The sequence below is a fragment of the Trematosphaeria pertusa genome (genome assembly GCF_010094035.1).
Source record: "Trematosphaeria pertusa strain CBS 122368 unplaced genomic scaffold BU26scaffold_3, whole genome shotgun sequence".
In the NCBI taxonomy this organism is placed as follows: Eukaryota; Fungi; Ascomycota; class Dothideomycetes; order Pleosporales; family Trematosphaeriaceae; genus Trematosphaeria; species Trematosphaeria pertusa.
The window spans coordinates 841,471-857,838 of NW_022987214.1; the positions used below are offsets into that span (position 1 = coordinate 841,471).

Consider the following 16,368-nt stretch of genomic DNA (forward strand, 5'->3'; position numbering starts at 1 on the left):
TGGTCGAAGTCGCAGAGAGCGTCGACAACGACTCGCCGCGCCCGCCGTCGCCCGTGGACCGGTCCACCAAAGGCGTCTGTAGGCGCTGCGGGAGCATGGCGGGCGAGTTCTACAACTCGTGGCTGAAGATCACCAATTCCTACCATCTCCCGACGCTACCGGGGTCCTATCGGAGCTTTCTCAGGGAACATGGCAGACAGAAGCCGGCAACCATGGGCACAGTCTTGGTCGGATGGTGAGCTGCACCCTCTTTGCTCCACAGCAGGCCTCAGTTGCCGGGCTGATCCCTTTTCGTGTTGTCGCACAGTTTCCTTGCCCATTTCAGCAGTCGATATCCCTAGCATTTATTATGAGCTTATCCCGACACCAATCAAGCGGTGCAGGTATTTTAATTTTTTTAAGCGCGCCTGCGCTAGTCGGCCTTCCCACTATACGTTTATCATCTATTAAACCGCCCGTCCGCAATGCATTGCGTTGCTGCCGTCACTGACACTTGTACTGACACACGCCTCCAGTGCCATCCAGCCGCTCTGCTGCCCCGGCTGCAGCGACACCCTCGGCTTCACTGTTGTTGATGCACCCGAGGAAAAGTCCTCTTTCCGGTAAGCACTCTTGCGACGCCTCTGTGGACGTCCCGCCGCGAGCTACCGCACCCTCACCGGCTGCGCGTCTTCCTGTGGCGCTGCGTGGCCGGGGTCTTGCATGCACATCGGTATTAACACCACGACGCCCATATAACAATCAGCCAGCATCCTACATAGCGACATCTTGCTAACGTATTCTCTTATCGCAGCGGCCGCGACTTCTTCAAACTGTCCCGCATCGAGCTGCGATGCGACCAGGCGAACAAGACCATTGCAGTCGAGCCACAGCTGGACGCAGCCCCGGCACCGTTGCCCGTTGAAGATTCCGATCATTCGTCGCCCGTTCCAGTGATCGTCCCACCAGCAGGAGACATGGAGGTCGACTCGCGCCCACCACCCCCACCGTCGGGCCCACGCCACGACCAACCCTACGATCACCACCATCACCACCAGCCGCTGCAACAGGTGGAGGCCAATCGCCAATCGCTGCCTCCACCGTCACTTCGCTCTCCACCAGCGCCGCTGCCGTTGCATGCACTTTCTCAGAAATCCCCCAGCAATCCTCCACTGCCCTCGCCGTCGCCAGCTGTCAAGCCGGTGCACGAACCCCAGTATGCACAACCGCCGCTCAAGCAAGCCAACGCGGGACTGGCTAGTCGTCCCCGCGAGCTGCCTCCTATGATGTCGCATTCGCAATCACCTGGCGAGCAGCATCGCACCAATGGCCAGTCCTATCCTCGATCCCCTCAAGAGATCCAGCTCAGTGCCATTGAACGTCTGCAGACCCAGATCTCCCAGAATAGCAGTGCATTGGTAGCCCAGTCCCGTGACATGCGGCACTACGAAGAGGCCTTGCAGCATCAGGAAGAGAGCTTGCGACGGGAACTCCAGACCCAGCTCCATCACCAAAATGTGGACATCAGGCGCGTCGAGGAGGCCGTGGGAAGGCTGCAGCACGAGGTGCGAGGTATCCGCGAGCTGCTAGAGGCTTTGACACGCGAAACCCACGCCACGAGAGAGATGCAGGCTCGGGGTGTGAGCGTTGCACCTGGCCAACCTGTCAGCGCTCAGGACTCAGCCTTAGAACTCATGGCACAGCAAGTCGCTGTCATCTCGCAGAAGGCCAACGAAGTGGATACCCTGAAGATCACCATCGAGATCATGAAGAACAAAATCCAGCGGCTAGAGGATGCCGCCGCCGCCGCCGTCCCAACTCCGCAACTGTCTGCACATCCCTATGCTTCGCCGCGGGAGCCATCAGCCCATTCGGCTCAGTCGTCTCACGGTGTTCCTTCCTACCACACGACCTCATCAGTCGTCCCGCATATCAACACCCCAGTCCACCCAGCTCATAAGCCGCAGTCTTTTCACTCTCATGCCACTCAGTCCATCGCAGCTACCCCAGAGGCATCCCAGAGAACCGAGGCAGCTCAGACCCAGAGCGGTTGGGTCACAGTCAACGCGGGCACCAAACGCACCCATCCCAATGGCCTCGATAGCCCACACGATTCCGTCGGTCAACCAGTCGGCTCTCCAAAAAGACCAAAGCTAGCGCCCATCGAGCCTCGTGTTGCATATCCCAGCTCTCAAGCGCACCCTCCACACGTCTATGATCACATGGATACAGACGACTCTGATGGGAGAGCCCAGACGCACTCACACACTCTCCCGTCGCAAACACACCCTAGTGCGTCCATTCCGGAGTCTACCCTGGCCTCACAATATTCCCATACTGCTTTCGTTCCTTACGGCACACAGGAAGGTCCCTCTGATGACAGCTGGCGGCCAGAGTCACAGCGCATCGGCGAGGTTCGCACACGTGGTCGGGGTCGCGGTGGAGGCCCTGGCAGCCGAGGTGGACGCGGTCGGAAGAGCATGCCAGCGCAAGTCCATCACATCAGCACTCCTGAATGGGAGAGGGATGACTGGCAGGGGGTTCCAGACTCGCAGATCAGCCCGGATGGATATTACAACCACGTGGCGCGCTCCGGCCGAGGAATTATTCGTCGTGGGAGCGGTGGCGGTGGCACTTCACGAGGAGATCGGCCGTCGAGCTCAGGTGGCCGCGCCGTAAGTCTAGGTCTGCAGGGCGTGACTGCCGGCATTGGCATTGGATTGCCTGCGGACCCTTACGCGCATACGAAGAAGACGCGAACTAAGCCGATAAGAAACGCTGACGGGGTCCTCATCCGCAAGGATGGCCGTCCAGATATGCGCTCGCAATCCTCGGCCGCCAATTTGCGCAAAGTTCATGCGCGAAAGGAGGAGGAGAAGGGTCCAGGACGTGGCTTCACTCCTACGAACCCTCAGTATGCTACGAGTGTCGGTCCAGAGACGCCGAGCCCCACGGGTCATCTTCCCGCGGGACAAGATATCATGGCGAGCGTGCAAAAAAGGCATAGCGATATCATGGGCAAGATGTTCCCGGGTGGGCTAGACGAGGCAAGGAGGGAGCACGACTATGCTCGTAAGGTGTTCGACGAAGACCAAGATCACACAGCGCATCCGCGAGCGCAACATCATCATCATCATCAAACGGACGCGCATGCCCGTCCGCTTGAGATCAAGCGGGAGCAGATCGAAGCTCGCCTGGCTGACACTCAAAGCCCGAATAATGTGGAAGTCGGCATGGATCGTCCTGAGGATCATGCAGACGATGAAAGCCAGACACCAGGCAGTCAGAGCGATAATTCCGGCCAGGACAGCCAATATCATGATGCTTCGAACCAAGGGGAGCAGCAGGCGCTACAACGGCCCCCCGAGGCCGTTACGCAGGCTCCAAAGTCCACCGTCGAGAGCTCGCAGACACTTGCCGAAAGCTCTGCACAAGCATCTTAGCCTTTCAATTTTCGTTGGCATTACCACCTCCTCGAAGCGTCTGTTGTCACGCCGAAGCAGGATAACAAAGACCCGCTCGCGTAATCGATTTCCTTCAAGCGAGCATTAGGAGTTTGGTATTTTTGCATATCGATATTCCTATTCTTGGGTGGAGTCCTCTCGGCGTTGGCGGTATTCTGTATTCCACGATTCTGCACCTCACAGGATTTTGACACGTTACGTTTTCGGTTTCCGTTACCTATTCGAAACTTACGATTGTACTATAGCTAGACTACACCCATTCGATTCGGCTCGGTTTGATTCACTTCCCCATCTCAGTTATATCAAATTGTCAGACAGCGAAGCGCGAGCTACTTCCCTTTACTATCCATATCCCTATCCCTATCATAATGATAGGACAAGAAGTAATACATTCCCCCCCTATTTACCCCTCAAACAATATCATGCCTGCGTCTGCGTCTGCGTATACTATCCTTTCAAGCAAAGATAATCCTTGCTTATTCCTTTGCGCTTTCACCGATCATGCGCGTCCGGCTGCAATCCTCCGATCCTACTCTATAGGCAGGGCCCACGTGTTCCCAACCGACCGCCCTCAACAAGCACCTATTTCCCAATGCGGAAGGGTCTACCCTGCGGCACTCATAATAACGCAATCAGCAGCTCCGCTCCAATTTTGCAATACCATAGGACAAAATACCCGGGGCTTTCCGCTTTACAAATATGGCATCCTCAGCAGACGAGACGAGACGATGGGGGCTTCGCGATTCTGCCTAGAAATTTTTGTTGATATGCATGCATTTAGGCGCCGAGGCGGATCTGAGAGCGGCGAGACTGGAACCGGAACCCGAGTCTCGGGTTGATGGAAGATACGGCGTACGGATATGTATGCACGATGCGGGAGAAAGAAGGGAGGGGCTTATGTCAGATGTACGGACGGCATCGGCAGCGTGTCGGGGTTCGGCGGCATGCGCCCGTTCCGTGGATATGGATGGGGCTGGGAAGGAGCGTATACCTATCCGCATGGAGGAGTTTTCTCTAATTAATAAAAAGAGTTCGTCCGGAAAAATGCGTGCCGAGTGGGAGGGGACTCTTGGAGTTTTCGGTGGGTGTGGATGTGGACGATGTGGCTGATGCTACCGACCGGGGGCTTGAGGCTTGGTGGAGAAATATGCTCACTATACAACAACACTTGCGATACGAGGGCTGCGACATCTGGACTACTTTAATCGCCCTGATAATCACGTGTTGCTGCACTCAATCGAGCGCTTATGGGGTATATTCATTACCTATACATGTACATTAGAGTCTATAGTATTATAGCGGCGGTGACTCGGACTCAGAATGGCACTGTGGGCTTCTTCTCCGATGCCGGACCTCGCTCGTAGTAATGGATCGCGCCGTCGGTTTTTGCGCAGTTTGTTAGGTAGGTTGACGATGCGTTCACGGAAACGGTGTCGCCTTCTTGCGGTCGGCCGTAGACCTGAAAATTGATATCAGTTTCTGGATGCTCGTAGCTGGGAAGTTCAGAGTGGAAGGCGACTCACGTATTCATAGTACCACACCTCACTAAGCACCGTATACCCCGTATCCGTGCTGTTCTTCCCAGCCTCAGTGGTGTTATATCTCGGTCCCGAGCAGCCGATAAACGGGACACCGCCGTGCCTCGCAAACAACGTATCCCGAATCTCCGCGTAGCTATACGTCGTGCTATTCGACGGGGTGATCCCCGCCTTCTTCAGCCACTTGAACGTCGGAAACTTCTTGTAGTACTTGATCGCCGTTTCGAAGAAATCCACCACCTCCTCGTGCTCGACATACTGCGGGCCATAGCACGCGACGTCAAAGGTAGAAAAGCACGTAGCGTGCTTGCTGAACTCGTGGCCCCAGAACCCCGCATTGTCTTGGTTCTGCGCGATCCAGTACGTGTTCATGTACTCGAGCAGATCGTACTTGCCGAAGGGCTCCAGGAAGGTGCCGATGTTGGGGCCGGTGTAGGGCGGGACGGGGGTGCCGGTGGGTGTGCCGTCTGTGGTGTTGGGCGAGGGGACGGGGTCGTATTGCCGGGTGAGGTCGCAGTATTGCGTGTAGCTTCCGTTGCAGAAGTCGGGCCACAAGCCGTGCAGACTCCACGTGTTTTTGGGGAGCAGCTGTCCTTCGCTTTCGCGGCCTGTGTAGGTGTCCCAGAACTGGGTGGAGAGGAGGAGGCCGCCGAAGGTTTCGACGCAGCACGAGTCAACTACAGCCGGATCCTGCGGTGGACATGACAGAAGCGGCTTTTGGAGGAGGCAGGTGTGGTTCAATGGGCTTTGGGAAGGGTAGAGTTGCGCTGATGCGGAGGCCGCAAGGAGCGCGACTCCCCCAGCGATAGCGAACCGCATCCTGAGCACAATTGCAAAGTCACAGAAGCAAAAGACAAGGAAGTCCCACCAGAATTGAAGAAAGATCCACGGTTACCAGAAAATGGCCACGGCCTACCTTTATGAGATCAACCTACATCGAAGCTCTTTTCCGCATCGGGAAGGTCACTGGCCAGAGATCCGGTAGGAGAAGGAGCGTGCGAAGCGGCGAACGGCGACGGTACCTGGCAGGGAGGGCTAGGATGCGAGGATGCTGCCTCGTGCGGTCTTCATTGGATGAGCGGGTGATAAGGGTACGGGAGTGTGCTCGTAAAAGAGGTGGACGCTCCGTGGAGGTTCGGCTTAAGCGATTGTGGCAAGACGCGATGTACCGCCGTGGTTTTCGCGGTTGTACTGCTCCGGCATCCTGACTGGTAGCTTGCAGTGTGTTTGAGGCTTCCCGCAAGCCCGGATTATGGGAATGTGATGGATTCGTGGGAGATAGCTGGCGGAGTCTGAACCTTCCAATCGGGCTCGCAAATCGGTGCACGTGACAGCGTTTGTCTTGAGCGAGCTCTGACGCGCTTACGGCATCCCATTCGTAGAGCGCAGAAGATGACCTCACACTCGATCTAGATGTACCGTGAGCCTCGATCTTTGATCGCGAAAAGGGAACATCGTTTCTATCCTGGTTTGATGAGCTCCGCTCAGCCTTCGTCGCAACGGACGAACTGTTGAACCGAGCGGCCGGTTTGGATCCGAATGCCACCACCACTTCTGCGCTAACTCCGCCCAAGGCATCACCATTCTCCTCCGCAGCAATGGCTATTTCAACCCTGCCCCAAAGCTTCGCAGAGCATTCACCACCAAATCGACCATGTCCCCGTCATCCACCGTAACCCCTCTGGCGCCGCGACGCCCCGAATCCTATACCAGCCCTCCATCCCACCATGTCGGCAACCCGCCAACGGCATTCACAAACCCGTGGTCTTCGTACACTCATACCGGCTTCGCCAATGCGTTCAGAACGCGCTGGAATACGCCGAAGAACTTCGTCCCTGTTCCGGCGGATCGCGCCGGGCTGGTCGAAGTCCGTACACCAGATTTCGGGGCGGGGAAGAATGGATTGAGGGCAACATGGATTGGCCATGCGAGCTTTTTGATCGAGACACCGACGGCTGAAGGCGCAGAGAGAGGGATGCGGATACTACTTGATCCGGTCTGGAGCGAGCGTGTAGGACCCATATGGCGTAGTTGGGCCTGTGCGATTCACGCCGCCTCCTTGCTCCATCGACGAGCTTCCGGACGTCGATGCCGTCTGTATCAGCCATGATCACTACGATCATTTGGACTACGATACGCTAAGGAAGGTCAATGCGAAACAGAATGGGAATCTGAGGTTCTTCTGTGCGCTTGGAGTTAAGGCAGTCTTGACAGGACTGGGCGCCGGAATAAAGGCTGAGCAGGTCACAGAGCTGGATTGGTGGGATACTTTACGACTAGAAAAGGACGATGCCGGAAGGGTAGACCTGGTCTGCACTCCTGCACAGCATCGAAGCGGGAGAGTGCCGTGGAACTTCCAGGGCACGCTTTGGTGTAGTTGGGTCCTCCAAGAGGCATCCGAAGGTGGGAAGAAGCTATTCTTCGCAGGAGACACGGGATACTGCCACGTTCCCTCGGACGACCAACCTTCCCACTACAATGCGCCCAATCCACCATGCCCAGCTTTCAAGCAGATCGGAGACACGCACGGGCCGTTTGACCTTGCTCTGCTGCCCATTGGCTGCTTTCGGCCTCGCTCTATCCTTTCGGCACAGCACGCTTCGCCGGATGATTCCGTCGCCATCCACAAAGATGTGAAGAGCAAAAAGAGCATTGGGATGCACTACGGGACGATTAGAGGGGGCTTTAGTGCAAGCTTCGAACCTGTTACTGAGCCTCCAGAGCGATGGAAGAAGGTTGCTGAAGCTGAAGGGTTGCGCTGGGGTGAAGAGGTTGGATTATGCGATATTGGAGAGACGATAGTGGTTTGAACGAAGGAAGGTCTCCAACTGAATACCAATACCCCCTCACTTCCGTCACCCCACCTTCATGTCCTGCGCGAAGAGAGCGATCTGTAATGACTGTCTTAGCAGCAGAACCTAGCCCCAGAACCAGCGCAATTCCTTCCAGTCAATTTCCCAGACCCCCATGCCCATTGGCATCACAACCGAATCCGTAAAGCACCAAGAGAAAACGAACTCCAAAACCGTTAGAAAGCACAACCACTCTCGCCATCTCCGCAATTTAATCCTCCCCAATATCTTCCTCGTCGATCCAAAACTCTTCAGCAAACAACGCCCACAACCCCCTCTCCCGCCATCGCGTTCGCTTCATCCACTCCCTCCGCCTTCTTAAACTTCTTCATCTTCTTTCCAACTCCGCCCACGATGGCTCCCACAAAGACCACAGAATTTCCCGTCAGCGCCTCATAATACATCATTATCCCCGCCGCCTTCCTGCTCTCGGCCACCAGCAGCTTCGCGCCATGAGGCCTGTACCGATTCTGCGCCACAATCAAGTACCTCACGCTGCCGTCCTTTGTCTCAGGGACGACAGCCGCATCCAGCGCGCGCGAGAGATACACAGACGGAATATCAATCGCGGGCACAGTGTCATAGTACGGCGAGCGATCCCTCCTCCGACTCCTCACCACGCGCCCCACGCGCCGCCCAAAGCGCTCATACTCCTCCTCCTCCTCCGCATCCTCATCCTCGTCGCCGCCCACCTGGCTGAGCCACACATCCTCAACCCCGTGCGCAAACAACCAGCTCCATTTCTTCACGTCGCGTTCGCTGAACGGGAACGTGGCGAGGTAGACGCTCGAGCGGCCCGGGTACGGCATGTCGGCGATGCCGTCGTACTTGGTGACGTTCTCGAGCAGCTGCGACGACGAGTGCAGCATCACGCTGACGGGGTCGTCGCGCCGGTTGTTGAAGATGCGGACGGGCGGTGGAGAGGGCGAGTAGCGCCGCGGACCGCCTGTTGTGCGGCGGATGGGGCGTGCGCGCTGCTCGGCGAAGTCGTCGATGGAGTCGGCGGTGGCTTCGCGGGCGAGCTTGGGCGGCTCGGGTTGCTTTTCTGCGGCGGCGGAGGAGGTTGGCTTGGTGTTGATGGTGAGCTCGATCTGCGGTTGCTGCTCCGTGGTAGGGGCCGGGGCTGGAGCCATGATTTGAGAATCGCTGGTGTTGGTGGTGGCCATTGTGTTTGGTGGGTTAACGATGGTCCACTGGTCGTCGTGGTCGACGGCAGAGGTCATAGACGAAAGGTTGGGTGATACGGAGAAGGAGCTACGAGTTGAGAAGTTGATGATGGATAGAGGATGAGGAGAAGGAAAGATTCATGGCTGTGAAGAAATGATCATTATATACCCCTTTACTGATAATGAGCGAGACATCTCACCGACAGACTCCGCCTTCTGCCTAGAACAGCTGAACACAAAAGTAGGCAAGTAACGAATGAAGCATCGGGGATATGATGTGGGGTAGATGTAGCCTACAGAGCTGAAAGCGGTAGGGGCGCTAGTGTTGACATGGTGGCGCTGTTTGCCTGACGGCTGCCTTGGTGTTGCAGGTTAGGGTTCTCGCCTAATCGGTGCTCCGGTGAGGGCTTCGACGATCATGATGTAGATGTTCGTTGGCAAACCGACCCTGCGCTGTCAAAAAGCGGACTCATCAGAAGGATCGCGATAATTCGCTGGCGGTGGCAGAGTCTCCGCCCACCTAAGAATCATGAAGGAAAGGATTGGCATGGCAGCCGCACTAGTTCTAGGTCATCTTGCCAAATGACCGAAGGAATAGTTGAACTAACTTAGGATGGGAATGAGAGTGGGGTGACTGAAGCGCGGGGTATTCGGCAAGGATATTTAGTTGAGAGCTTTTGCTCTGCGAGCACATTCGTTAGCACATTCGTTGACATTCGCCATGTCTAGGCACGGCCTCCCACCTAAACGCCGCCATGTAATTTCCATATGCAATCCATGCCAACTTCCACGGTCTTAGTGCCGAAGCAGCAGCTATCACCCAGTTCTTCCTCATCGTCCCAAGTCTCTCTGATCTTCACTTTCCTCTCCATTACCCAGTCGTCGTAAATCTCCTCTTTTCTGCCATCCGCTTCAAAAATCAAACTCGCCTCGAAATCTTTCTACGTCAATACCCGGCCCAACCATGTCCGCAAGATCCCTCCTGCCCATCTGGCCGAAGACCCTCCGAAGCGTATCGTACAGATTAGTGCTCTGATTCTGGTGGATCATGTTATCGAGTTGGCTCTCGGACACGCCGTCGCCAACAACCTCCCGTGCTCGTTCTTTCCCTTCTCGCTCGACTACTTTGTGCATGGCGAGCGCGCCGAGGAGGTGTTGTGCGGCTTCGGTGAAGCAGCCAATGTTTATGCAGGATACGCCAAGGTTGTAGCGTGCGCGGACGAAGTTAGGTCGGAAGGAAAGTGCGCGAGAGTAAGCGTCAATGGCTTCTTCGCTCCGTCCAGAGTTGGCCAGAGTCGCACCAAGGCGATTCCATAGCAAATGCATTAGTGATGACGAATTTGTAGTTCCGGATTCTGTTGAGGCAAGCGCGGCACCGAAGCAGTCGACCGCCTTGTCGTACTCTTCTACACCATAGAAAAGCACACCCAATCCGACTTGGACGTCAGGGTCCATCTGCTCGCCTGACGGTGAGAGCTGAGCGGCTTGGATGAAGAGGTTAGTGACCTTCTCGTGAAGAAGATGTCGATCTGTGAAGCCCATTTCGGCATCTGAAGACAGAGGCTCTTTGATGAGGGTCGGGTATTTCGTGGCTAGCCATCGTTCTAGCGTCCGGTATGCGGTACTTTCGTAGCCTTCGTTGGTGTATGACACTGCTAGGCCCATGAGAGCCTCCAGATTTGACGGATCCAGTTTCAATGCCTGTTCCAAAGCTCGAATAGCCGGTGTTTCCTTCTCGTTCTGTGCTTGCGACTCTCCGAGCTTCACCCATGCCGCAATATGCTGCGGGTCTTTCTGGACCGCAGCCTCAAAAGCAAGGGCCGCTAATGAAAGATTGCCCCCCTCTTCCATAATCTTGATACCCTCTTCAAACGGATTCGTAATGTCCTGAAAGACGTTGTTCTGTTCGAACAGATAGTCGCCCATGGGCGGATCGCGCACCGAATGTGTGTTCAGCCCGTCGAAGCCCTCCCACTGGTCCAGATCGCCCATGTGCATCCCGTCGACAAAGTTCTCCTCGTTGGCGAGTTGCCTAGCGTGTTCAGTCTCAGCTTTGATGCCCCTCCAGATGGACTCGAAGTCGCCGAAATCTGTGGCATCTACTGACCTGTCCATTTCATTCAGCTCTGCCTCTATGCGCTTGTTTGCCTCTTCATCCAGTGTATCTTGATCTGTCTTCTCCAGCTCCGCAAACTGCGCTTCCCAGTCCTGATCATCGAGCACGACCATGCGGCCCTTTCCTTTGCCAGAGTCCTGCATAGGCTGCTGGAAGTTCTGCGGAGCATACGGCTGGTGCATCATGCCCATGTTCATTCCCATGCCCATTCCACCCATGCCCATGCCATAGCCCATTGGTCGTTGGTATCCCATCATCGAAGGCGGGGAGCTGACGGTTGGGCTCGCTGTCCGTGCTGTTGGGTTCATCTGCTGGAATTTGGCGAACTCGGCGGGGTTGAAGCCTGCTGGTCTCTCTTGCATTCCTGGACCCATGGCTGCTGGTGCTTCCATGGCCGGGTCAAATTCTGCTGCCCAGCCTGGCGATCCGCTGTGTTGTGCTCGTTCCAGCTCTCTCCGCATCTGCTCCATGGCGAATGGAGACGCAGGGCCGGGCCCTTGAGGAAGTTGCGCGGGTTGCTGCATGAATTCGTTCATCATCTAGGAAAACGGTCAGTCGCAGCTCTCTCAAAGCATCCAGAGAGACTGAAAGACGCCGTTCAAGCCCTTTCAAGTCCAAGGGCAACCTACACCGTCCGATCCGCCACCCATTTGCTGGCTCCGCATGCTCTCTTGCATGCCGCCTGGCCCTCTCCCGACCAGACGGTCTCTCTGTAGCGACTTGTCATCCTGGACGTGTTTTGTGAACTGGCTGAGGGGGTTGCCCGCGGTTGAGCACTCCGCGCCGCCGAGGAAGGACATTGCGAAAGATCGAGGCAAAAAGGCCGAAAGTCCAAGATGTTATGCGGTCGCGCCGAAGAACAGAAGCAAAGGGGTCTATGATACAAGGGAGACGCTGATTTGGGTTGCGAGAGAGCGAGAGGCGTGGTCGTAACTTCTGGAGCTTGCTAATCGGAGGTCGGAGTGGGGCAAATGCAGCCGAACGCCGAGGTCCACGCGACTCTTGAAGTGGCAATCACAGTGCGATGAATAGGAACGAAAGCGCTAGATGTTGCGCCCTACAACATCGAGTCACTCTTACATGTGGTCACGCACTAAGCAATAGTGTGAAGTATGAGTCGATACGCGCAACGGTACGTCAGCAAGCTGTCGAGCGACAAATATCAATTTGACGCTGCACACGTCTCCGAGGAGACAACAAACGCGTGCGGATCCGCGCAAGCCATGGAGCTGACTCGACCACGTGAACTTGTACCAGCCGCACACTGCACCTATGATCCTAAGGCCGCCTCAATTACAGATATATCATGGCATTGCTTGAAAAGATATAGCATTAGATTTTGTAGCACTCAAGCCATCCAATCCCCGCCGCCTATCGTGTATAAGAGGAGAGGGAAAATAGAAACGCCATGAAGCTCCTCTACTATGATACATAAGAGCTAGACAGACCTATCAACACAGTATGAAAACGACAAGATAGAAGATCTAGAACGTCCAAACCGACAAAATCACCGCCGGCTTGCTTCCAAATCAGGGTGCGGTGCTTCTTGCCGGTCGACTCCTCATAGTCGGCGACGCATTGATCGCAGATAATCCACGCTCCTGTGCTTTTTACATACTGTCTCCACGGCCTTCACGGCCACCATCCCTCTGCTGCTGCGTACCTGATTTGCTGAAGTCCACACGGAGCTGCCTTCCGTAGATGACTTTCTCCTTCAGCACATCCCTGGCGCGCGTTGCGCTGGCGACGTCGATGAAGTCGGCATGGGCAAAGCCTCGCGGTTGGCCGGTCCTCCTATCGATGGCAACGCGGACGTCCATAACGTTTCGGATATCACGGAAGAGGTCATTCAGATCCTTGTCTGACATTTCGAATGACATGTTTCCAATGAAGAGCGTCTTGGAAGGGGGATTCGCTACGAAGCTGCCGGCAGCACTGCGGGTCTTGGAGTTGGGTTTCGGTCGGTGGAACTGCACAACGAGGTTTCGGCCTTCGAAGACCTGCATGTCGAGATTGTCAACGGCAGACTGGGCATCGTTTACGTTCTTGAACTCGATGTATCCGAATCTGTGTGCACGAATTAGTTATGTGTCGCTTTCCACAAGTAGATCCAAGTATAGCTCACCCTCTGCTCAGGCCCCTGTTGTCGTAGATGATCTTGACGCTCTCGATTTCACCGAAGCGCGAGAAGACACGCTTCAGCTGGTCTGCAGTGACCTCGTAGTACAGATTGCCAACGTAGATCATGTTGTTCGGTTCCCCAGGGCCGACACCAAGCCGGCTGCGCTGGGGAGCACGTGCAGAGCCGTCCACCTTCTCAGCAGCGGCTTCCAATGCGTCAACTCCAACAGTAGCGGAAGCATTGGTGGGCTCGGCCTGCACAGCTTCTTGTGTCGGTGTCAGGTTATCCTCAACTGGGGCCTCCGCTGCGGTCTGCGCAAAGCTTTCTGACGCCTCCGACGCGGCTTGCTCTGGCTCGGTCTTCGTCCCGACCTTCGCCGGTTCATCGCTGGCGAATCTCCTCTGGAATGACGGCGCAATCCATTGTTGCTGCCTTGACCGGAAGGCGGCCGGGGTGAATGTGGTAATTGATCGCGGCTTTGCGAAGACGGCCGTTGAAGGCGTCGAGGCGATCGCACGAGCGGCAGTACGGCGGAGGAGAAACCTAAACCAAGACATCAGTACTCGAGGGTCAATTCGGTTTTCCAAAGTAAGCTTACATGATGGCGGGCGGAAAAGAGGGATTGGAAGAGGATAGCTTTGGTGTGAACCTCAAGATCTAAAGGGATCAGAAAATAATTTAGGGTCACGCTAGCCGCGTTGGTCAGGACCGTCGCTAGTCACGTGCAAATGCGTGCACCTGGGCAGCTGCCGAAGTCGTCCAACACCCCTAAGATTCCAACATTATCCCCATTTGTGAGATTCCAGTAAAGAATACGATTAGAACGCACAGAGTCATGCTTATCATCTGCAGAATCCTCCAGAGAATACTACATGGGCTGTATTGCGTCCAGTTTTCGCACGGTCGAGCGGCTTTGCAAGATCTTCGTTCACTGACCTCTTGTAAAGCCTGTAGAGCAGAAGCGACGAACCAGTCCAAGAAACCGGCGGTGTGAGATTGCCGGTGTCATATGCTAATCGCAGTCCATCCCTATACATTATATGTCATGAGAAGGAGGAGGTCTTGCACTCCAGGGCTAACGGCGATTCCAAACCCTTCCAGATGCGAAAACCCAGGTGCAGGTCCAAGACATCAAGCACTACCGATTCTTCACTCTGATCTCCTGATTCCATTTTGGCAACTCCATATATTACCGCCGTGAACAACTGTCACACGCTCGTTAAGTCCTGCAGCGAGTATAGTCTGCCTGACGCGGTTGACGTGTCTTTCCAGCAGGCCTACAATCATCGATAAGGTGGCAGAGCTCGCCTAGTCTATCGATATAGGGGAAAATGCGGGAAGGCTTCGGAAGGATCCAGTGGGGTTCCGGGGGGAACGCCTTGCGCAATAATAATAGAGTGCGTCGTGAATGAGGTATGATACTCGACAACGGTCGGATAGCGCACCTGTGAGACAATTAATTCTTGTATTCTGAAACAGTTGTGGCAGTGACTTTGGAGAATATCCAAACTAAGCAACGTCGGGAGGATGGGCGCAAGGCTGGCGAGGCGTTCTCCATGTGGGGTGGGAAAGCCGGCGGAAGTAGCGAAAAAAATTCTAAGACATGGCCTATGACTATGGTACAAACTAGCGCTGCGTGAACGTTAAACTTTGACCGTACGTTTCAAAATGAGACACGGCTGCTCTGGGACTGTAGTGCGCGGTTCGGGTAATACAAATGGGGCTGAAGGAATTTACTGCTCCACTACACACATCCAACCACATACTAAACCTTATCAACACCTCGCCCCCCGAGAGCTTGTATGACAAATAATGGCTTGGACTCTATTGCTCGAGGTGTACGCGGGAGATGTTACATGGCATTGCATCCCTTGCCGACTGCTGATCGTGATGTCAAGTGGGGCCGCTTTCTTTGGCATGCAACGCGCAACGCGGTTGACGGAAGGGATCTGAATCCTCAACGGAACTATATCGACTATTCCGACATCAACAAGCTTAGTTGACGGTGGGAATCGATTCGGCCTACGTGGACATGCTTGTTCAGAAGTCCCACGTGGTAAGCTTTGTGCCATATAATACCGCTGCCAGAATGCATAGCGTATGTAAGAGAACCCCGTTCGTGTCGTTGTATCCATCGATGGACGTCACCAGCGTTCGGGGAACGGGTACTACGATTGAGTAACAGAGCTAGGCGAGGTGTGGCGGGTCCGATTTGAGCTATGTGTGGTGTGAAAACGGGAGTGAACGATGGCGAGAGCTAAGGAATACCGTTAAACTAAATACATCGCTGCACGGTTTTGGGACACATACCGAATGCATCCAAGGGACATTAGGGGCCAGGGATGGCAGGCTGCTAGGCTTCCGGATGCAAGTACTGCGAGTTTCATCAATTTTCTAGAAGATCAACCACGGACTAGGGTCGCGAGCCGCTCCACGCCACTTCCTAGCAGAGGCAACGCGACTGCCAGAAGTGCTGGGTGATGTCAGTGAACGCTTCTTTGCCGAAATCCCTGCAAAAGACGGCAGCTCCGTCGGACTCCCGCTACGGACTTCTTCGAACCGGTGAACTTAGCAGCGATTGTGCATCATGCCTAGAGCTGAGGAGACGAGCGGACCAGGGACACTGCGTTGGGAAGGATCAGCCTCCTACCGCTTTCGCGGAATTCTTTCGAGTGGACTCACCAATGAGTGATCTCGACCGCAAGTGCATATTGATTTCTAATATGGACCCTGGCGCAGCATTGCAGGCAAATGATCAAAGCGTGAGCCCTCGAAGTAGGATATATGATATTTGCAGGGATTGAGAGTTCCCGTTGGCCAAAGATTATGCCGCCAAGCTGTAGCCGCACATCTCAACCGATTGCCTACCCTCAGCGCTCCGGTTGTTAGAGCTAGCCCAGTCGCCGTAGCAGGCTCGCACTAGCAGGTGCCAACGTAGCATGCACTCACTTCCACTGGGATATGCTGACCACCTTCGGAAAGTAGTGCCCTGCTCAACTTTAGCCTGTGCACCGGAGGCAGGAACCTCTCAGGTCGATGCAACTTCGGACTTAAAAGGCTCGATGTGACATACTGCAAGACGGCCATTCTGTTCAGGGTCAGGGAGCAATCAGCTCTACTAAAATTTGTGT

The 16,368-nt window shown here is 55.2% G+C and overlaps 7 protein-coding genes across 7 annotated transcripts; 3 read left to right on the forward strand and 4 right to left on the reverse strand.

Annotated features, from left to right (window-relative positions):
- The first annotated feature begins 90 nt into the window (after positions 1-90).
- Positions 91-3,617, forward strand: BU26DRAFT_213527 (uncharacterized protein). Its single transcript, XM_033820677.1, has 4 exons — positions 91-235; positions 376-383; positions 516-602; positions 794-3,617. The coding sequence occupies exons 1-4, from the start codon at positions 233-235 to the stop codon at positions 3,420-3,422; spliced, it is 2,727 nt and encodes a 908-aa protein (XP_033688031.1). The 5' UTR covers positions 91-232; the 3' UTR covers positions 3,423-3,617.
- BU26DRAFT_213494 (uncharacterized protein) lies at positions 3,617-4,495 on the forward strand. Its single transcript, XM_033820675.1, has one exon. It carries the CDS (start codon positions 3,812-3,814, stop codon positions 4,280-4,282), a length of 471 nt encoding a protein of 156 aa, XP_033688032.1. The 5' UTR covers positions 3,617-3,811; the 3' UTR covers positions 4,283-4,495.
- A 263-nt stretch (positions 4,496-4,758) lies between these two features.
- Positions 4,759-5,800, reverse strand: BU26DRAFT_501290 (ribonuclease T2; the record flags this gene model as incomplete). Its single annotated transcript, XM_033826560.1, has 2 exons — positions 4,759-4,902; positions 4,967-5,800. The coding sequence occupies 2 exons, from the start codon at positions 5,798-5,800 to the stop codon at positions 4,759-4,761; spliced, it is 978 nt and encodes a 325-aa protein (XP_033688033.1).
- Positions 5,801-6,635: 835 nt separating this feature from the next.
- BU26DRAFT_587812 (Metallo-hydrolase/oxidoreductase) lies at positions 6,636-8,031 on the forward strand (the record flags this gene model as incomplete). Its single annotated transcript, XM_033834699.1, has 2 exons — positions 6,636-6,992; positions 7,057-8,031. 2 exons carry the CDS (start codon positions 6,636-6,638, stop codon positions 7,789-7,791), a joined length of 1,092 nt encoding a protein of 363 aa, XP_033688034.1. The 3' UTR covers positions 7,792-8,031.
- BU26DRAFT_601227 (uncharacterized protein) lies at positions 7,663-9,522 on the reverse strand. Its single transcript, XM_033835253.1, has one exon. The coding sequence runs from the start codon at positions 9,054-9,056 to the stop codon at positions 8,085-8,087; it is 972 nt and encodes a 323-aa protein (XP_033688035.1). The 5' UTR covers positions 9,057-9,522; the 3' UTR covers positions 7,663-8,084.
- Positions 9,523-9,572: 50 nt separating this feature from the next.
- Positions 9,573-12,042, reverse strand: BU26DRAFT_515411 (TPR-like protein). Its single transcript, XM_033828059.1, has 3 exons — positions 11,745-12,042; positions 11,107-11,654; positions 9,573-11,031 (listed from the first exon to the last, which is right to left on the reverse strand). Exons 1-3 carry the CDS (start codon positions 11,913-11,915, stop codon positions 9,912-9,914), a joined length of 1,839 nt encoding a protein of 612 aa, XP_033688036.1. The 5' UTR covers positions 11,916-12,042; the 3' UTR covers positions 9,573-9,911.
- Positions 12,043-12,520: 478 nt separating this feature from the next.
- On the reverse strand, positions 12,521-13,849 carry BU26DRAFT_476891 (RNA binding domain-containing protein). Its single transcript, XM_033825586.1, has 3 exons — positions 13,836-13,849; positions 13,241-13,780; positions 12,521-13,182 (listed from the first exon to the last, which is right to left on the reverse strand). Coding segments are annotated over exons 1-3 (999 nt in total). The 5' UTR covers positions 13,838-13,849; the 3' UTR covers positions 12,521-12,725.
- Positions 13,850-16,368: the final 2,519 nt, after the last annotated feature.